This window comes from Dasypus novemcinctus, chromosome 11, assembly GCF_030445035.2.
Source record: "Dasypus novemcinctus isolate mDasNov1 chromosome 11, mDasNov1.1.hap2, whole genome shotgun sequence".
In the NCBI taxonomy this organism is placed as follows: Eukaryota; Metazoa; Chordata; class Mammalia; order Cingulata; family Dasypodidae; genus Dasypus; species Dasypus novemcinctus.
In genome coordinates, this window is record NC_080683.1 from 15,026,160 (window position 1) to 15,046,268 (window position 20,109).

The 20,109-nt window shown below is 51.7% G+C and overlaps 1 protein-coding gene across 1 annotated transcript; it reads right to left on the reverse strand.

Annotated features, from left to right (window-relative positions):
- Positions 1-865: 865 nt before the first annotated feature.
- Positions 866-15,299, reverse strand: PRPH2 (peripherin 2). Its single transcript, XM_058306753.2, has 3 exons — positions 14,719-15,299; positions 5,598-5,844; positions 866-2,301 (listed from the first exon to the last, which is right to left on the reverse strand). Exons 1-3 carry the CDS (start codon positions 15,297-15,299, stop codon positions 2,101-2,103), a joined length of 1,029 nt encoding a protein of 342 aa, XP_058162736.1. The 3' UTR covers positions 866-2,100.
- Between the last annotated feature and the right edge of the window lie 4,810 nt (positions 15,300-20,109).

The following is a 20,109-nucleotide window of genomic DNA, read 5'->3' on the forward strand; positions in this document are numbered from 1 at the left end:
GGCCAGCAAAACTTTAAAAACAGCTGAGTCTTGGAAGAAATGAGTTTACACTCCAAGAAAAGACTGAATGAAGTGGGACAGAAGGAAGAACCTGGTACCAGATTCTTGCTGGGCACTGGTAGCTGTCAAAAGGAAGGGGCCAGGAGCTACCTGGCTACCTGAGAAGACCTGCAAAGACGCCAGTAACCCTAAGTTTTTCCAGGCCATAGGTCAACTTGCCCTTGGTCGTCCCAACAGCTCTGTTTCTCAGCTTCTTTATGTTTGCCCCATAACCTGGCCCCATAAAGATTCTTACATGTCCTTGTTTAGGGAAATCAGTTTTGGTCATAGCTGGGACAAAAATGTGTGGAAATTTTGCATAAATCACCAAATTAAGATTCCACATATTAAATAAATTCCGCTCTTGTCCATTAGGTTATCCAAGTAGCCTGATGGTCACTGTTCTTGCAGATAAGAAAGCAAGAGAGAGTCATGAGCAGGGTGCCGAGAGCTGGAGGCTGGGAAATGAGAGCTTGGAGATGCTTGAGAAATTGCCACAGCCACCCCATCCTTCAGCAACCATCACTTTGATCAATCAGCAGCCATCAACATCGATGCAAGACCCTCCAGCAGCAAAAAGATTACAACTCAATGAAGGCTCAGATGATGGTCGGCATTTTCAGCAATAAAGTATTTTTAAAGTAAGGTTGAGGTGAAAAGTCTGGCTTTGAAATCTTCATGGGGTACTGCATCCTTTCAATCCTGAATCTGGAGTAATGTTTTCACTGACTTATTAATGTATTAAAAATGTTTTAAGTAAAAAAAAAAAAAAAAAAGAAAGCAAGAGAGAAAAAAGTGGCCAGCCATCCCTGGTCTATTAACTGCTTCCTTTAAGTGTCACTTTTTTTTTTTTTTTTTTTGAGTAAATGTTAGCTAGAGTTGCATATCCTATAATACATACTGTTGAAAGGGCTGGAATCTCATTGAAAAAAGGCAATTTTCATACAATACAATTCTTAATGTCTATTGTGGTGCTGGTCACAGCAGAGTTACACGTGTGGGCCTAGAGCAGCATGTACACAATGGTGCCCAGCATTCTTGAGAGGGTGAAGCACTCAGGGACCCTCACCAGAGGGGGCTGACCTCAGGCTTTTCAATATGGCTCATTGCTTGGTCTCCAGGAGACTCAAATCTAAATCTGGAAACAAAGTCTGACATGGCCACCTTTGTGGGTATGCCTGGACCCACAGAAGGATGAGGCCAGTTCTCCAAAGGGTGAACTCTTGTCTGATTTTTGCTCCTCTTACACAGAGAGGCAACAGTCCAACCCAGAGCTTTCACAGACAAGCCATAGGAGATCACCTCGTGCTTTCGGAGGTGGGTGTTGCTGGAACACGCCAGCAATCTTGACTTCTTTGGCCCATGGCTCCTTCCTGGTTACACGAGGACATGCCAATATGGCACAAAAGCAAGCCTTTAGCTATGTTTTAGGTGAGAGGAAATAATACCCTATCTTAAAATTCATTTGCCCCATGGTTGAAGAATTCCTCTGTTGAACCCTCAGCGTTTTGAAAAGTCCATTACTCTTGGGAAAGTGTACCTGTCCCCACCTTACGCCATTAAACAAAATGGTGGACCCAACGTTCTTGGCGTTAAAAATAAAAATGACAACTTGGCCAGTACATTTTTTCAGGCTCCTATACTTATACACCCGGTGATGCTTTGGATATAATAGGAAGCAACTTGGAGCTCACTGACAGGCAAATTCTCAAAAGGAGGGCAGCCCTCAGGAATGGCCCGTGGCCTGACGGTGGAGCAGAACTCCCTGGCTTTGGAGAGGGACCATCCTGGATGCACTCATTTGCCGAGCGGCCCCAACGTCGGGGGCGGAAGAAGGAGCCCCCCTGAGTCCACCTGGGGGCTCGTTCACGCATATTTTGATTGAGTCAATCGACAAATGTTTTCAGGAACCCTAACCTGGAAGTCCCACCTGGAAGAAGTCTCTGCAAGGTGGCCGCCCTCCTCGGGAGGGTCAGACTTGCAAAGTCGGCCCAGGGCGCGTCCGCCTTTCTTGGAGTCCACTGCTTGTCAGTGTCGCGGAGGAGAGGGGCGCCGGGGCCATCAGCCGGCCTCTGGGGCCTCGGCCGCGGCCTCCACCTGGTTACTCTTGCCCAGCTTCTTGAGGCTCTCCAGGAAGGCCTTCCAGGTCTCGGGCACGCTCCTCTCCAGCAGCCAGCCCTCGCTCTCGCCCTCCGCGTCCTCGGCGCTGGGCACGCCTTCCAGCGCGGTGTGCAGGTAGCGCAGCCCGGTCGTGATGGTCACCTGGAGGGGAGAGGAGACCAAGGAGATGCCCGGAGAGGTTGGGGCTGTTCGGAAAATGGGAGCCCCTGGCCTCTTCCCCTAGCAACCCCTAAAATGAGGCGGGCACTGTGGAGTCTGGGTTGGTGAAGGGCCCCCGCTGCCCCGGCTCCGGCCTCAGTGCTCAAGCTTCCTGCCTCCATCTCCAGCCTCGTGGCCGAGCCCTCCCCCTCCCTCCCCAGCCCCTCTGGGCTTCTCCATTCCTCAGTTTCCCCCTCGCTATACCACTTGCCGCTTTCTCTGCCTGGCACTTCGGCCCATGCTCCCCTGGCCTGGTCAGCAGCACCCTCAGTCTCCCCGCTACACCCTCCCACCCCTCTTTCCCCTCGGCTCCCTCCCACCCAGTGCGCATCAGTGCAGCGCCTCTGCACCACCGGGAATTCAGCTCAAATTCCTTGACACCTGTTGGAACCAAAAAGTCACCTCCTTTTCTCCAAACAATGTACAGTGTGGTTTCCCTTTCCTTCCCTTGTTTGTTTTCATTTACTCTTTACTTCCATTATTTTGACAAGTGCGGGGATGAGTGAGGGAAGCCCGTCACGGGTAAGTCGCGTTGGTTCACCAGCCGTCCCTGTGGCACAGACCGTGGCGCCGGAATGCCTCAGTTTAGATCCCAGCCTGGGCACTGCGGCAGCTCAGTTTATTCCTCCAGTTGGCAGATTTTCCGGTGAAATGGTACCTGCCACGTGTGGCTGCTGCGACGCTGTGGTGCGTGGGGAGAGCTCAGGACCCATGCACGGCAAGGACGGGCAGAAGCGCGGACTGGAGTTTGTTGTCCTTCAGCTTGGCAGGCATGGTTTGCACTTTCCTAATAACATATTCTATCGGCACTTGCTCCAACCCAGATTTCCTGTTTGCTCTCTTACACTTCTCCTTTTCCGAAATAGCAAACTCTGTGAGAAGACTAGGCCTGCTAATGGCAAACATCCACCGTGGCCCCTACCTATCCTGGTCAGTCATATCCTGACACCTAGGACATCATCCGGTGTGCTAGGGCCTCAATAAATACCCTTGAATAATGATCTGGGGACATTTCATTATTACAATACTGGATAATAATAGTAACTGATAGAGTTTTCGGGTTTTGTCCATTGAAAGCTTACTGAGATTTTGTTTTTAAGATTTATTTATCTATCTCTCCCCACCCCTGCATTGTTTGCACTGGCTGTGTCTGTTCATCTTCTTTGTTTGGTTCTTTGAACTGAACCTGGGACCTCTGATGTGGGAGGGAGGAACCTAATCACTTAAGCCACTTCCATTCCCTGCTTTATTGTGTTTCTCGTTATGTTTTTTCTCTTGTTGTGTCATGTTATTGGGTCGGCTTCCCACGCCTGCCTGTTATGCCAGCTCACTGCCTTCTTTAGGAGGCACTGGGATCTGAACCATGGACTTCCCATGTGGTAGGCAGGAGCCAAATCACTTGAGCCACATCTGCTTCCCTTAATGAGATATTTTTTGAAGTGGAAAAAGTCACCTCCTGTGATGGTTAGCTTTGTGTCCACTTGGCCAGGTGACAGTTTCCAGTTGTTTGGTCAAGCAAGCACTGGCCTGCTTGTTAATCTGAGGACATTTCATAGACTTAAATCATCAGTAAGTTGATTGCCTCTATTGCTGATTACATCTACAAGCAACTGAGGAGACTGCCTTCAGCAATGAGAGGAGTTTCATTCAATCACTTAAAGGTCTTAAAAAGAGATGTGGGGGAAAAAAAGAGATGTGGGGAGGTACATGTGGCTCGGGCAACTGCTTCAGCCAGCCAGCCTCTCCTGGGGAACTCACTGAAAACATTCATCGGAGGTCCCGGCTTGCCGCCTGCCCTGCGGAATTTGGACTTGTGCATCCCCACAGCCCCGTGAGACAATTTTCATAAAATCTCATCATATCCACAGGTTATGTTTCCCTAGAGAACCCTGACTCACACACCTCCCCCAGGAAGTCCTCTTGGCTGTGCCCACGCTGATCCCTGAGAGGCCTGTGCGCCGGGAAGGCTGCCCTTGGCAGTGGGGCTCCCTTTGGATAGGAGGCAGACGTCACCTGCTGGGCCGTGGAGGCCAGGAAGGAAAGGCTCTGCTGGGGATTGTTCACTCAGCTCCCCTTGCCCCTCTCCAAGCTCTGCCCACTACATCTTGAGTAAAAGGCAGGGCATTTGCACTTCCTGTTCGTGGCTGGCCCTCACCTTGCGCAGTCACTGGCTTCCTGGAAAGGTGTGTGTAACCCCAGAGGCACCAGATAGCACCCCTCTTTCCTCTTGCCCTCAGTCACCTCTCAGATGGTCTCTCGGGGTTTTCAGAGGATGACGCCTTCTCACCTTCTAGCAGGAAGTTTCTCTCCTCGTTCTACCACTCATTCCCAGTCGCCTCAGTGAGTCCATGACCAATAAAACATTTCCAAATAGGCTACGTTGGCCCCAACAGAAAAAAAAAAATTTAAAAATAGAATTTTAAAAGCCTTACTAGGCGGCACATTCAGCTGTGAGGTATCTCGGCTGGGGCACAGCTGCCGGTGCATTTCCACAGCACCGAGAGAGCGGTGGAGCGAAGAAACCCTCCCGGCATCCTCTCTAATAAAAACATCTTCCCCGCCCAATGTTTCTAGCTTTGTCCGTTTGGATTTTGGAGTCTGAATTTTCTGTTGCCAGATCAGCTCAAAGCAGGCGCCCCTGAGTCAGTTGCCCTCTGTGCCACGCTGGCCAGCCCTCGCCGAGAAGACTTAAGCCAGCGCCTGGCACACGGGACGGGCTTGAGAAATCTCTCTTCCATAGGTGGACGGATTCAGCACACTCACTGAGGGCTCGCTACCTTCCCAGCCCTGCAGCTACAGAGAGGAAGCAAGCCACGGCCCCCCCGGCCTCGCAGATGAGATAAGAGGAACCACAAACGGTGAGAATAACAAGCACACGGCGACTGGGAAATGGCGCATCTCAAGAGAAGCACAAATCCAAATGGCTCCCCCTTACTGCACACCCCCGATATATACCCCACAGAGTACTGCCTCCTGTGGCTTCCCAATCGCCCCCAAAGCCAAGGGCTATTACCCCCTAATTAAGATGGACGAAGGAGCGGTGAAATGATCTGCCAAGACCTCAGAATAAAAACAGGGAGGCCCTGCGGTTGGAGCCCTGGCCGCCAGGTGAGGGCTGGTTCCGAGAAGGGAGAGGTGCTCTCCAGGCCTGAGTCCACCGGTCCAGCCCTCACGGGAGCAGGTGGCACCCTCCCCCCCCACCCCTCCTCCCCCACCACCCCCCGCTGGCTGGGGCCTACCTCAAAGAGCCAGACGAGGAGCGCGGCGGCGCCCACGGCGTTGAGGAGGCCGCTGTAGTAGCTGAGCAGGGCGGCCCGGCAGCCGCGCACCCACAGGTTGAGCTCCTCCGTCTGGTGGTCGTAGCTGTAGTGCGCCGAGTTGTTGGTGAGCTGGTACTGGATGCAGGGCCGCGGCGAGCTGGGGTTGCAGCAGCTGAAGGGGACACCGTCCACCAGGTACCGCCCGTCCACGTTGCTCTTGATGCGACTGGAGGCACAACGCACCACGTGAGACGGGTTTCTCGGACTTCTGGGGGCCGAGCGCAGGGCCAGGTCCTCCCATCCCTTGTCTCGGAAAGCCGGGACATTCATTCATTCATTCATTCGTTCATTCATTCGCTCAACTTGATTAATATTTGCCATTCACTCCTATGTGCCAGGCACCGTTGTAGGCACTGAAGATAGAGCAGCGAACGCACAGCTGATGCCCCCTGCCTCCCCGGAGCTTATGTTCTAGAGGAGAAAGGTAGACGATAAACCAAGAGGCCAGAAAAGATGGGATACAGAAATTCACCCAACCACAGTGAGCACCGTGAGAAGTGACCCTGCAAAGGTGTCTTGGCACCGCCCCAGGCTGTCGAGCCTGGGTTGGGGCAGGAGACCCGGAACAAGAAGGAAGAGCAGAAGGACGGGTGGTGACTGTGGGACAAGGCTCTGCTTGGCAGTTGTGGCCCCTCGGACTTTAGCCTCCAGCCCCTCTCCAAACTCATCTCCCCCTCCCGGGTCTCTGGGACTCGTGCCCCCTCTGGCCAGGTGATTTCTGCTGGACAAATGTTTCCAGCAGGCCTGCTGCGGCGCAGGGAGGGAGACAGGCCCTCCTTGCCCTCGGGGCTGCCCTGGAGCCCGTGGCGAGCCGCACCCCGGGCAGGAGGGGGTCCTCGCCCCCCTGAAGTGCTCAGGCCGACAGGCCGGGCACCCAGCGTGGTCTTGGTATTTCTGTGTTGACGTGTGTATCAGTTTGGAGCACACAGTATGTCCACATGAGTTCAGTACTCAGAAGGGACGGAGGCACTGACGGTGAAAAGCCGTGGTTACACAGGCAACCCGATTCATAAAACTCCATCGAGCTGCACACTCAAGATTGCGCCCCGCACTGTGCGCATGTTGTCTTGACTATAAATGGGCATTTTTAAGTTTCACACCAACAACGCGTTGCCTAAGAGCAGCACACTTTTGCAACACAAGACTTGAAAGCATCGTTTAAAATAGACATTATAACAATATTATTTGAAATACTAATTATACTCTAAAAAGACGTTAATGTTTATCTTCTAAATAAATCTCTTCAATACCGAAAAAAAACACAAAGTCTCCCTCTCAATCCTGTCCCTGGAGGCCAGTTGCTGTGGCCGGTTCTGTGTGTCCTTCCCGGGAAGCTGCACGCACAGATGAGCCAACCTAGAATCTTACTATTTTATTTTTAATATCCAAATAATAATAATATTGTACTGTCTTGAAACTTGCTTTTCTCCCTTAGCAATATCTAGGAGATCTTTTCATATCTGTCTGTGTTTTCATGAGCTGCCTGGCATTCCCATGGTGCAATGGGCCAGGGACTGCTAACCAGTTCCCTGCTGATGGATGTTTGGATTTTTCCCAATCTCCTGTTTACGTAGTACACGTGTCGTTTTGCATATGCATGAGTCTATCTAGAGGGTAAATTCCTAGAAGAGGCACCTCTTCAACAAAGGGGGATCCTGGATCTTGCCAGATCTCTGCCGATTTCCCCCTTGGAACTGAACACTCTCACCCCACAGCCGCGCCCACACAGGGTGCTGTTTGACTTTTGCCCTTTGCCAACATGATAGATGAAAAATGGTATCTGGCATTGTTTTAATTTCCATTTTTCTTATGCATGAGATTGAGCATCTTTCTCATATGTTTAAGAGCCATTACGTAAACATTAGAGAATGTGGTCCGGGTTCCTTTTCTGTAACCTGGTGCTGACATCTCCCGTGTGACCCCACGTCACAAGCCTGCCCATGGTGACCTCTCTGCTTCCCAAACAATCCTGGCCCACAGCCAGGGTCCCGTTTTGCCCAGGGAACTCTCCATCCAGTTGTGAAAACAGGACAACACACAAAACATCACCAAGAAGCAACCACTTTAAGAACAGTAGAGGGGAGCCGATGCAGCTCAAGTGGTTGCGCGCCTGCTTCCCATATATGAGGTCCCAGGTTCAATCCCTGGTACCTCCTAAAAACAAACAAACAAATGAAGAAACCATCTCTCACTGGGGAATGGATGTAGCTCAGGTGGTTGAGCACTTGCTTTCCATGTACAAGGTCCCAGGTTCAATCCCCAGTACCTCCAAAAAATAAATAAAATAAAATAAATAAAATAAAATAAAATGAAACTGTAGAGCCCAAATGGTCAGCTCCCTGAGAGCAGCCCCCAAACCTGATAGTTTCTGCAGTGGTGCCAGCGCTGAGCTCACAGCCCGCCACGGCCGTGCTCTTAAACGTTAGTTGGCTGGGAAGCGGATATAGCTCAAGCAGTTAGGTGCCTATCTACCACATGGGAGGTCCTAGATTCAGTTTCCAGTGCCTCCTAAAGAAGACGAGCAAGACAGCAGGCTGGCACAGCAAGCTGACACAGCGAGATGACACAACGAAGAGACACAACAAGGAAACACAATGAGAGACTCAACAAACAGAGAGTGGAGGTGGCTCAAGCAATTGGACACCTCCTCCCACATAGGAGATCCTGGATTCAGTTCCCAGTGCCTCCTGAGAAGACGAGCAAGCCACAAAGACCACACAATGAACAGACACAGAGTACAGTGAGTGCAAACAGCAGGCGGGGGGTGGGGAGGGGGAGTGGTCAAATACATAAAATAAATCTTAAAAAAAAAAAAAAGTCACTGACAGAAGCGGCCCACTGCCAACGTGCCCGCCCGGGCCTGTCTCCCAGACTAGACCGTGTGGTGAGAACTCAGCTTCTGATCCGACATCCAGGGAGACCAGGCCCTGGGGGTTCTCCTGGTGTGCAGGGGAGGACTCGGGGCAGGGGGCCGGCTGGAGGGCTGCTGGAGGGGCCTCCGCTGAAGAGACACACGGTCTCTGAAATGTTTCCTCCCTCCTGTTCCCAAGACCACCCCCAGCTTGCCCTCCTCAAGGCTGGGGGTCTCTGAACTTAAGCGCCGAGTCCCTCTTCCTGGCTCTCCCAGCACAGTCTCCCAAGGGAGCTATTCCCAACGCCTCTGTGTGGAGAACTGGGCTTTGAGCCCGAATCTGCGTTTGTGAACGGCGGACCTGTGTGAGGGGGAGACAAGCACACCCACCTCTCCGGGGAGTGGAGAGGTTCAAATGCGATGATGCAAGCAAAATCGTGGGCTCCTCCCACTGAGAGCTGAATGCTGTCAGAGCTGGGTGGCCGTGGAAACCAGCTTGTTCTACCAGGAGGAAGTGGGCCCACAGCAGGGCAGGGCCTTACCCGAAGCCGCACACTGCGAGTCAAGGATTCCAGCCCACAGCAGTCGCCCACTCCTCTCCTCAGAGTTCCCATCCTTCCTCCTCTCGACTTTTCCTAGCTAAACTGCCTAGGAAAGCACGAGTTCCTGCCCCTGCTCCCTGACCCAGCAATTCTTTCCTGGCACCAGTCCTCCAGCACCCACCAGAAGGCCCTAAGCTGGTTAAACCTGCAGACCTCCTCATCCACAGTACCCACGTAACTGACGAGGGCCAGGCTGTGGTGCTGTGGGCTGAGGCCAGCAGAGGCTCTGAGCTGCCCTCCATTGGCAGGCTTCTCTCTGGAGAGTCCCCAGCTCCCCACCCTTGCCTTGCCAACCCCCAGTGGGCAAGCCACCCTGCTGGTCTCCCCGCTGAGAGTGGGAACTCTCTCAGGCAGGGCTATGTCTTCCTTCAGCCTGGGAGCTCTCAGGCAGGGCTGTCTTCCCCCTCAGGCAGGGCTGTCTCCCCCCTCAGGCAGGGCTGTCACCCCCCTCAGGCAGGGCTGTCTCCCCCCTCAGGCAGGGCTGTCTCCCCCCTCAGGCAGGGCTGTCACCCCCCTCAGGCAGGGCTGTCTCCCCCCTCAGACTGAGAGCTCCCTCAGGCAGGGCTGTCTCCCCCCTCAGGCAGGGCTGTCTCCCCACTCAGGCAGGGTTGTATTCCCCCTCAGACTGGGAGCCCCCTCAGGCAGGGCAAGGTCAGCATAGGGGTGGCGGCCTGGCTTGGTGGAGGTTGGGGCGTCCCTGGGCCTCCCTCTCAGGGTTCCCACACCTCTGGAACCAGCCCCCCAGAAGCAGCAGCTTGTTTACTCAGCACTTGCCCTCATTCCAACCACAGATTAAGGCCCCACTCACCCTCTTAGGACAAAACCAGGCAGTGGAGATCTCCTTAGCTGGTGAGCTCGCTATTTATATCAGAGTGTTCCCACGCTAAAAATCTGCTCTGCTCAGGGGTCACCAGGGCCTCTGAGGGTCTTGGTTAAGATAAGGCCTGCATTCTTGCCCACTCTCCTGTAGCCCAGCCAGATCATAATATCAGAGATTTCCTAGAAAAACCAGCACAATTTAGTAGTTAAATCAATAAGAAAAGCCATATGGAAAGGGTGGGGGGAGTGTAACTGGTAATGACCCAGTCCTGAAGCCAAATGCTAGCTCTGAGCAACTCCTGTGGAAACTTCCGCAATTCACTTGACCTCTCGGAGCCTTAGTTTCCTCATCTGAGAAATGGCAACATTAAGTACCTGACAGGATTAAATGGGATAATAAATGTAAAGCCCGGTATACTGTAAATGCTTAGCATTTCTTTTCAGATTTTTCTTTTCCTTTTTTCTTTCTGACTGCTTACTGGATTTAAGTACTGCAGCTGGTTAGGGAGGACATGGAACGAAGAGACACAGCCCTGCCCCAGGAGCCCCAGTCTGAGAAGACACAGCCCTGCTCCAGGAGCCCCAGTCAGAGAGGGGAGACAGAGCCCTGCCCCAGGAGCCCCAGTCTGAGGGAGGAGACACAGCCCTGCCCCAGGAGCCCCAGTCAGAGGGGGGAGACACAGCCCTGCCCCAGGAGCCCCAGTCAGAGGGGGGAGACACAGCCCTGCCCCAGGAGACCCAGTCAGAGGGGGGAGACACAGCCCTGCCCCAGGAGCCCCAGTCTGAGGGGGGAGACACAGCCCTGCCCCAGGAGCCCCAGTCAGAGGGGGGAGACACAGCCCTGCCCCAGGAGCCCCAGTCTGAGGGGGAGACACAGCCCTGCCCCAGGAGCCCCAGTCTGATGGGGGAAACACAGCCCTGCCCCAGGAGCCCCAGTCTGAGGGAGGAGACACAGCCCTGCCCCAGGAGCCCCAGTCAGAGGGGGGAGACACAGCCCTGCCCCAGGAGCCCCAGTCAGAGGGGGGAGACACAGCCCTGCCCCAGGAGACCCAGTCAGAGGGGGGAGACACAGCCCTGCCCCAGGAGCCCCAGTCTGAGGGGGGAGACACAGCCCTGCCCCAGGAGCCCCAGTCAGAGGGGGGAGACACAGCCCTGCCCCAGGAGCCCCAGTCTGAGGGGGAGACACAGCCCTGCCCCAGGAGCCCCAGTCTGATGGGGGAAACACAGCCCTGCCCCAGGAGCCCCAGTCTGAGGAGACACAGCCCTGCCCCAGGAGCCCCAGTCTGAGGAGACACAGCCCTGCCCCAGGAGCCCCAGTCTGAGGAGACACAGCCCTGCCCCAGGAGCCCCAGTCTGAGGGGGGAGACACAGCCCTGCCCCAGGAGCCCCAGTCAGAGGGGGGAGACACAGCCCTGCCCCAGGAGCCCCAGTCTGAAGGGGTCGGGGGGAGACACAGCCCTGCCCCAAGAGCCCCAGTCTGAAGGGGTCAGGGGGAGGCACAGCCTCACTTCAGGGAGCTCCTCACCAATGTCTAGCCTTCTTGAGCTGTCTCTAATCTGGTCAGGAACAGCATGCAGTTTCCTGTAGCCTGGGAAGGATGATGAAGAGAGACGCTGCAACGGCCCCTCCCTTGTGTGAGGACCCCTGACTGGCTCAGAGTCCCTGGTGCTAAGGCCTCTCAGCCCCCTCCCACTCTGCCCACCCTCTGACCAGGTCATCACTCCAGAGTCACTTCTCCAAAGCCTTCAGGGCCAGTGGCCTTTTTGCAGACCCCTCCGATTTTAATGGAGAAGGAAAAAAGGAGAATTCTTTTTTAAAAGATCTTGGTGAATGAAGACTCAGCTCCCTCTCCCAGCCCTCGCCGGCCCCACCCCTGCTCCCCTGCGCCATCTGTGGTATCAGAATCCTAGCCCTGAGGGTGCCGCTAAGAAAATACAGAGGATAAATGCTTTTAGGACCCCACTTTGTTGTGTAAACTCATTAATCTTCCTGAGTGGAGCAGCCAAGGTGTAAACAGAAAATATTTTTCAGAGTTCCTGTGCAGGGGAAAGTGCCAGTCCACAATCTCATTCACGCATGTGATCGTTCATTCCCTTGTTCATTCTTTCCACAAACAGCTAAAGGCTGGGCTCAAGCACTGGCCCCAGCTCCATGAAGTTTCTGGACTTAACCCGGAAGCACCTCACTTCCCTGACAGGCATTAGCCAGCGATCATTAATTCTAAAGTTTGTGGGAAAGGATGACATGACCTTCCTCTGCAGAGGTGGCCCTAGGGTAGCCCATTCGGGCTTCTAACTTGGAAGCACCGGCGACACTGCTACGGCTGGCGAGGTCTCCTGGGGTTCTGGAAAGGAGAAAGACAATTCAGTTCTGTAACTATGCCTTGAAACCATCTTTGTGGAAACGTAAAGCCAACAGACATTTTCCTCCTGGAAATTTAGCCTAGGGAAATAATAGAGAGAGAGAGGCGAAAGGCACGAAGATGCCAACTCCAGCGTCCATTCACAGTAGAGCTAGATAAGAACAACCTAAATGGCCACTTAAAGGAAAGGGTTAGGTGTGCGCCGATGTGTTCGTTCAGTGGAGTATTATGCAACGATGAAACATGTTCCTTTTGAATATAATGCTAATGTTATATCATTAAATGAAAGCAATTGATCAGTTGTGGGTGAGACCATAGCTTCAATTTCTCTCCCTATCTTTGATTTTCTTGTTGTTGTTGCCATATTTGTGTAGTAGAGAAACTTTTTTCCAAGTCAATGGAGTTAGGGTAATTTCAAACCAACAAGTTGGTATGGGACATTGAGGTAGTTTTGATTAAGCTCAATGTTTGCCTGAAAATCTGGATAAGCTGACCCTTAGGAGTGGAGCAACCTGGAGAAGTTTTCCTCTTTGGAACAAAAGGGGATTTGGGGATTACAGGGAGATTTTATAAGTCCCTCCAAGGGCTGATTCTCTACAGAAGACAATCAAAGGAAACGACAGGGAAGCGGATGTGGCACAACTGATAGAGCGTCCACCTACAATATGGTGAAGGGTCCAAGGTTCCATACCCCGGGCCTCCTTGACCCGTGTGGAGCTGGCCATGCGCAGTGCTGATGCGCGCAAGGAGTGCCCTGCCATGCAGGGGTGTTCCCCGCGTAGGGGAGCCCCACGCGCAAGGAGTGCACCCCTCAAGGATCACCGCCCGGGTGAAAAAAGCACAGCCCACCCAGGAGTGGCTTGACACACGGAGAGCTGATGCAGCAAGTCGACTCAACAAAAAAGAGACACAGTTTCCCGGTGCCGCCTGATCATACAAGCTGACGCAGAAGAACACACGGCGAATGGACACAGAGAGCAGATGGGGGGAGGGCAGGGAAGAAGAGAGAAATAAATAAAAATATAAAATCTTTACAAAAGAAAAAGAAAATGACAGATCATCTGCTCACAAAGGCTAGTTCTACCTTTGATCTTTTTCCCTCTCCCGGCAAGAACTCGGCTTCTCCCTCTGGCTTCCCCCCCTCCTGGGGGAACTTAGGCAAATCACACCACCTTGTGCTGGCCCCGCAGGCCTGTCGTCCAGGAGGGGCAGAGCAGCTGACAATCCTCTCCTCGGACAGGGATTTGGAGCAGTAATCCCCATCCACAGAGAAAATAAAATCCCAAGTAGTGACCTTCAGTCTGAATTCCCTCCCATCTGAGGCGCAGCTAAGCTAGCCATCTGGGATTCTCTCAAGTTGTCCGTCCTTCAGACATGCCCTGCTCTGGTATGCCCCACGTCCTGAGGTCAAGCCCCCCTTGTACTTGACAGCTTTACTCAGAGGCAGAACCATTCTGGGATGAAGAGTGGAGGCTCCAGCTTCAGCCAGGGCGTGGGTGGAGCTGGACAAAGAGAAGGGACAAGGGAGAGAGGTTAGCCCAGGGCAGGCTGTTCTTCCTAAGAAAAAGACTGAAGGCCCATATGATGGGTCTATGTAGCTCACTGGAATCAGCACACGTGCTCTTGTCTCTCACCCAGGGGACAAGATTCTCCTTTCTCAACAACAGCTCCCTACTTCCCATCTTGAGGTTTTATTTTTACATATGCCAAAAATACTTTAAATATAAGAAATATAAGAAGTCAACCTCAGCAGGCATTTAATGAGCCCCTACTCTGCCAGGCTCTGGACAGAGCTAGGTGACTTATGAGACCACCTATTCTAGGGCCTTCTTTTAAAAGATGGCCAATCAAAGGCCCAGCATGGCAACTGACTTGCCCAAGGTCACACAGCTAACTAACAACGAGACAAAACTGCACCCTAGGTCTCTTGACCGCCCCCGCTCTCTGTTCTTTCCACCATTCCAAGAACAAACTCCTTGAGAGGAGGTATTTAGGGCCAAAAGATTGGAAAGCAAGGGAACTAATGGGAAATGGACGCTTCTGGGATAGGATTCACCTACACTAGGTGACTGAGACAAGAAGCAATCTTGGACCAACCCCACCCCTACACTCCTGGCCAGGTCTTCCTTCCTGGGAACTCCTGTCCAAGCGGTTTCTGTCATTTGCCACCTTCTCCTGCCTTCGCCAAGCATTAGGATGAACCCTATGAAGTGACCATCTTTGTGGTCAAGCTGGTAGCACACAGGCAATTCCATATGGTTCTCCCTAACGCGCCCTCACATATGCAGCTATAAAGGGTGCACACGGGGCACCTGAGGGGGAAGAAAGAGCACTGGGTGGGCGTGTCAGAGGCCTGGGCCTCTGTGTCCCCAGATAGTCCTGACCCTGGGACTGGAGGCCACTCACTCTTTCACGTCTTTGGAGGAAAAGTCCAGGTAGCGGTTGCTGATCCACTGAATCTCAAACCAGTCCCGGAAGCCGTTGTTGCCGCAGCACTTGAACTCGATCTGCAGCATGTCAATGGTCTTCTTCATGAAACACCTGCCGGGCGTGTCCGTGTCCCGGTAGTACTTCATGCCGTTCTTGAGCCCGTGGGCCAGGGTGCTCTCCAGGGAGCCCCACATCAGAAAACAGCAGAGGGACACCAAGAAGAGGGCGAAGTTGAAGAGGACACAGACAGCCAGGTAGGGCTTCAGCCAGGGCTTCCACTTGGCGTACTTGGCAGGGTCCAGAGCATCGTAGCAGATCTTGCCAGCCAGAGAGTTGAAAACACAGGACAGCATCCCTACCCCGATCAAGGAGTTGGGCACAAAATGGCTCTCTGAATTATTCATCACATCGCTCCTCTTCCGGAGTTCGATCTTCAGGAACAGTCCGAGGCTGAAGATGATGATGCCGGCCAGCACGGAGAGCCAGTTCATGAGCCAGAGCCCTTGGGCCAACTTGACCCGCTTCTTCTGGTCAAATCTGACTTTCAGCAGCGCCATGCTTGCAGGGTGCAGTCCAGGCAGCACCCACGGCAGAGCTCGCACCCCTCGCCTTAATGAGCTTAAGGGGCTGACAACTCAGGGCCGCGGGAAGGGCGCCGACGGCTGTAGGGGGCTGCTCTGGGGGGTGCCCATGTTGAGCCCCCCTAGCCTGGGACCCCCGTTAACCCAGAAGTGGTAGCAGGGGGTCTCAGAGTCACAGCTCATGAAGGGACAACTCCTCGGCGTCGTTTCTGCAGCGCCCAGAAAGGACAGCCTGAACGCCGCAGATTAAAAATGGGATCCATAAGGCATCTTGCTAATCTCTTTAGCCAGGTTCATCCCATTAGATAAAGCCCTGCCAGCCTCAGAAGACAGCCGAAAGGCTCCTCCACATCCTCGCTGGAGCAGAGAGCCCTGCATTCAGCTTGGAGGGTCAGGAGCACAAAGGGCAAGCCTGACCAGAGGAACGGGTTGTATCGATGTCATGTGTCTCCCCAGAAGCAGGTTTCCAGACTGTGATGGTGAGGCTATTGTGTCAGCTCGGCCAGGTAATTGTGTCCAGTTGTTGGGTCAAGCAAGCACTGGGCTAACTGTAATACAAGGGCATTTATGGACTTTAGTCACCAGTGACTTTACTGCAGGGATAAACCATAGATAGCTGGTTATAATTACATCAGTCAGGGAGATTGCCATCAGCAGTGAGTGATCCTTTGCCTTATCGGTCGAATCCCTTAAAAGGGGAAGTGATGCCAGCATCAAGAGAGAACTTCCCAGCTCGTCGTTGGACAGCCAGCATCTCCCAGAACTCGTCAAGAATCTTCACTGGACTTCCATAGGAGCGCCTCGCTGCAACCCGCCTGTGGAACCTGGACTTGTGCATCCCCACGGCGGCATGAGAGACTCTGATAAATCTCTTACTATTGACAGATTTCCCTTGTTGATTCTGTTTCCCTAGAAAACCTTGACTAATACACAGGTCTATCTCCAGAAGGTTCTGTCTTGCCCACAGCTCTCTCCTGTCCATGCCTCTCAGGACAGGACATAGTAACCATAACTGGTCAGCCAATGAAGAGCTGTTCTCAAGAAACCTGAGCCATTGGCTTCTCAAAGGTACCTCTTCTTATTCCCCCATGGCTTCCAGCCCCATCCCAGGCCAAGGGCAGGTGCTCAATGTATGAGTGAATAAATTAATGAATATATAAAACCATGATATCTGTTGTATTAGTCAGCCAAAGGGGTGCTGATGCAAAATACCAGAAATTGGTTGGTTTTTATAAAGGGTATTTATTTGGGGTAGGAGCTTACAGATACCAGGCCATAAAGCAAGATGACTGCCAACAGCTGTGAGGGTTTAGGCTTCCTGGGTTCCTCCCTTCCAGGGTCTTGCTTATCTCTGGGTTCAAGATTCCTTTCTTCCCAAGGCTTGCTTCTTCCTGGGCTCAGTGTTCCTCTCTTCCTGGGGCCGGCAACTCTTTCCTCTGTGAGCTTACTTTCCAGGGCTCCAGCTTAAGGCTTCAGCATCAAACTCCAACATCAAAACCCCTCAACTCTCTCCTTTGCATGCCTTTTATCTGCGCCCTAATGACATGGCCCAGTCAAAGCCCCAATCATAACTCAAACACACCCAGGTACAGACCAGATTACAAACATAATCCAATATCTATTTTTGGAATTCATAACCATATCAAACTGCTACATCTGTCAAGGAACAGTTCAAGATAGATAGATATGTACATATGTATTCATAAAGGAAAATATACTAAATCTAACACTATCTATGGGACAAGAGGCATCATTAATGAAGTGGAAAAAGAATGACAGATTGTGAGAAAACATTTGCAACACACTAAAATTTTTAAAAAGATTAATATGCAAAATTTTTAAACTCCCACAAATCCACAATGAAAAGATCAACAATCAACTGGAAAAGCAGGCAAAGGACAATTCATAAGGGAACTTGGAAAGTCCAACAGTCTGGACAAGATGTTCTACCTTAGTAGTATTCAGGAAAATGCAAATTTAAACAATAATGAAATATCAAATTTGATCTATCAGATTGAACACAAGTCAAAATTGTGTCCATAAATGTTAGGTTGTCTAGATGTAACCAGAATAAAAAATCTGTAAAGCCCATAGTGGAGAGCGGGTGTAGCTCAGTGGTGGAGCACCTGCTTCCCACGTACGAGGTATTGGGTTCAATACCCAGTACCTCCTATAAATAGATAAATAAATAGCCCATAGAGGGGAGCAGCAATAGCTCGAGCAATTGAGCGCCTGCTTCCCACAAACAAGGACCCGGTTCAATCCCTGGCACCTCCTAAAAGCAAAACAAATAACAAACAAACAAAATGAAAAAAACCAACTCAGGGAAAGCTGACGTAGCTCAGTGGTTGAGCACCAGCTTCCCACATGCAAGGTCCCAAGTTCAATCCCCAGCCCCCATAGAACTATAGAACACAAAGAGCAAACCCTAATGTACACTATGGACTATAGTTAATAATATAATTATAATAAAGTTGTTTTATCCATTGTAACAAAGTTACCACAGTAATGCAAAATGTTAATAATAGGAAAAACTGTGAGGGGGGAGGTATTTTTTTCTGTAAGCCTACAACTGCTCTAATTTTAAAAAAGAGTTTAAAAAAGTATTGTCTCCATAGAGTATAAAGAAAGACAGTAGGGGAAGTGGATATGGCTCAAGCGACTGGGCTCCAGTATACCATATGGGAGGTCCAGGGTTGGATTCCCAGGCCTCCTGATGAAGGCGAGCTGGCCTGCACGGCAAGCTGGCTTGAGTGGAGAGCTGGCACAGCAAGATGATGCAACAAAAAGAGACACAGGTCGGCGGACTTGGCCCAGTGGTTAGGGCGTCCGTCTACCACATGGGAGGTCCATGGTTCAAACCCCGGGCCTCCTTGACCTGTGTGGAGCTGGCCCATGCGCAGTGCTGATGCGCACAAGGAGTGCCCTGCCACGCAGCGGTGTCCCCCGCGTAGGGGAGCCCCACGCGCAAGGAGTGCGCCCCGTAAGGAGAGGTGTCCAGTGTGAAAGAAAGTGCAGCCTGCCCAGGAATGGCGCCACACACAAGGAGAGCTGACACAAGATGACGCAACAAAAAGAAACACAGATTCCTGTGCCACTGACAACAACAGAAGCAGACAAAGAAGACGCAGAAAATAGACACAGAGAACAGACAACCAGGGTGGGGGTGGGAGGGGAGAGAAATAAGTAAATAAATCTTTAAAAAAAAAAGAGAGACACAACAGACCAGGGAGTTGAGGTGGCACAAGAGATTGAGCACCTCTCTCCCACTTGGAAAGGTCCCAGGATCCGTTCCCTGGTACCGCCTAAAGAGAAGACAAACAGACACAGAAGAACGCAGAGCAGATGGACACAGAGAACAGACAATGGTGGGGGAGGGGAAAATAAATAAATCTTTTTAAAAAAGTGAATAAGGGCTTTTTAAAAAAAATGACTATATATATATAAAGAAAGACAGTAGAAATGGAGATATACACTCTTGGTGTGACTTCATTTATACAGCCTTTTGGGAAGGTGATTTAGCTATGAACGAGCTCAAGACAGCGAGTGGTCAAATCTCCAAGTTGGAATCTCTTTTCTTGCCTTAAATGCGTCAGTCCCACTTAGACTCACATTCCTCTTTAGGATCTCCAAATCACTAAGCAAAACCAAAGGAGTATCTCTCCACAGATAGAGGAAGTGTAAGAACAAAACAACGAGATCTGAGGTTTTCCCCCGTCCACGGTGAAAGAGCATTTATTCCATTGCTTAATACAATTTTGGACTCCAACTTGGGAGTGATCTCCAAGGCCAGGTTCTGAGCCATATGAGAAAAACAGCCTTGTTATTTTATTGTCACACCACATTTTGGGTCAAAAACAATATTACCCAAGGTAATTACTCTTCTAAATAGGTAAGACTTGGTTTCTAATAGCTTTTTTAACCCCCACCTCCTTGCCACCTGCACTCGCTGTCTGCTCTCTATGTCCATTTGCTGCACATTCTTGTGTCTACTTGTCTTTTCCTCTTCTCTTCTCTTTAGAAGGCACAGGGAACTGATCCTGGGACCTCCAACGTGGGAGAGATGCGCTCAATCACTCACGCCACCTCAGCTCCCTGGTCTGCTGCATCTCTCACTGTCTCTCCTTGGCGTCTCCCCAGGGTGCAGGCCGTCAGCTCTCTGTGGGCGTGGGCCAGCCTGCCTTCACCAGGAGGCCCCAGGAATCGAACCCAGGGCCTCCCATATGGTAGACGGGAGCCCAATCGCTTGAGCCACATCCACTTCCCTTAATAGCTTTTAACTCTAAAAATTTCAACTCTTTACCACTGGAGACATTTAAAAGAATCTGTTGCAGTTCTTCCCCAAGAGAGGGACATTCAGACAACCAGAGGCATAACCACACCTCCTACACAAAAAATATAGAAGACAGACTGTCCTGAGAGTAAAGGGCTCGTCAGGCAATGTGGAGCTTGAGAATGAGTGTGAGGCTATCTCAGGCAGTCTCTTGAGAGTGAACATGTGGACAAGAGAAGATCAGAGGGAAGCAGAGGAAGAACGATTTGATGAAGAAACCAGAAACAAAGATTTAAAAATAGCTCTACGGGGATAACTCGATTAGCCAAGATCCTCTTTCTCCTCAGCTGACTGGGAGGTGTGTGCCATGAGGAGCAGCCCCCAGCTCGGGGCAAGTCTGTGGCTGCCTCCTAGTGGCCAGAAATGGAATGGCCGAAATGCCTCACTGGATGGAAAAGGGATTTCCCCTTTCAGGCTACAATTACTTGGAAAGATGAAAGACAGAGACTACCA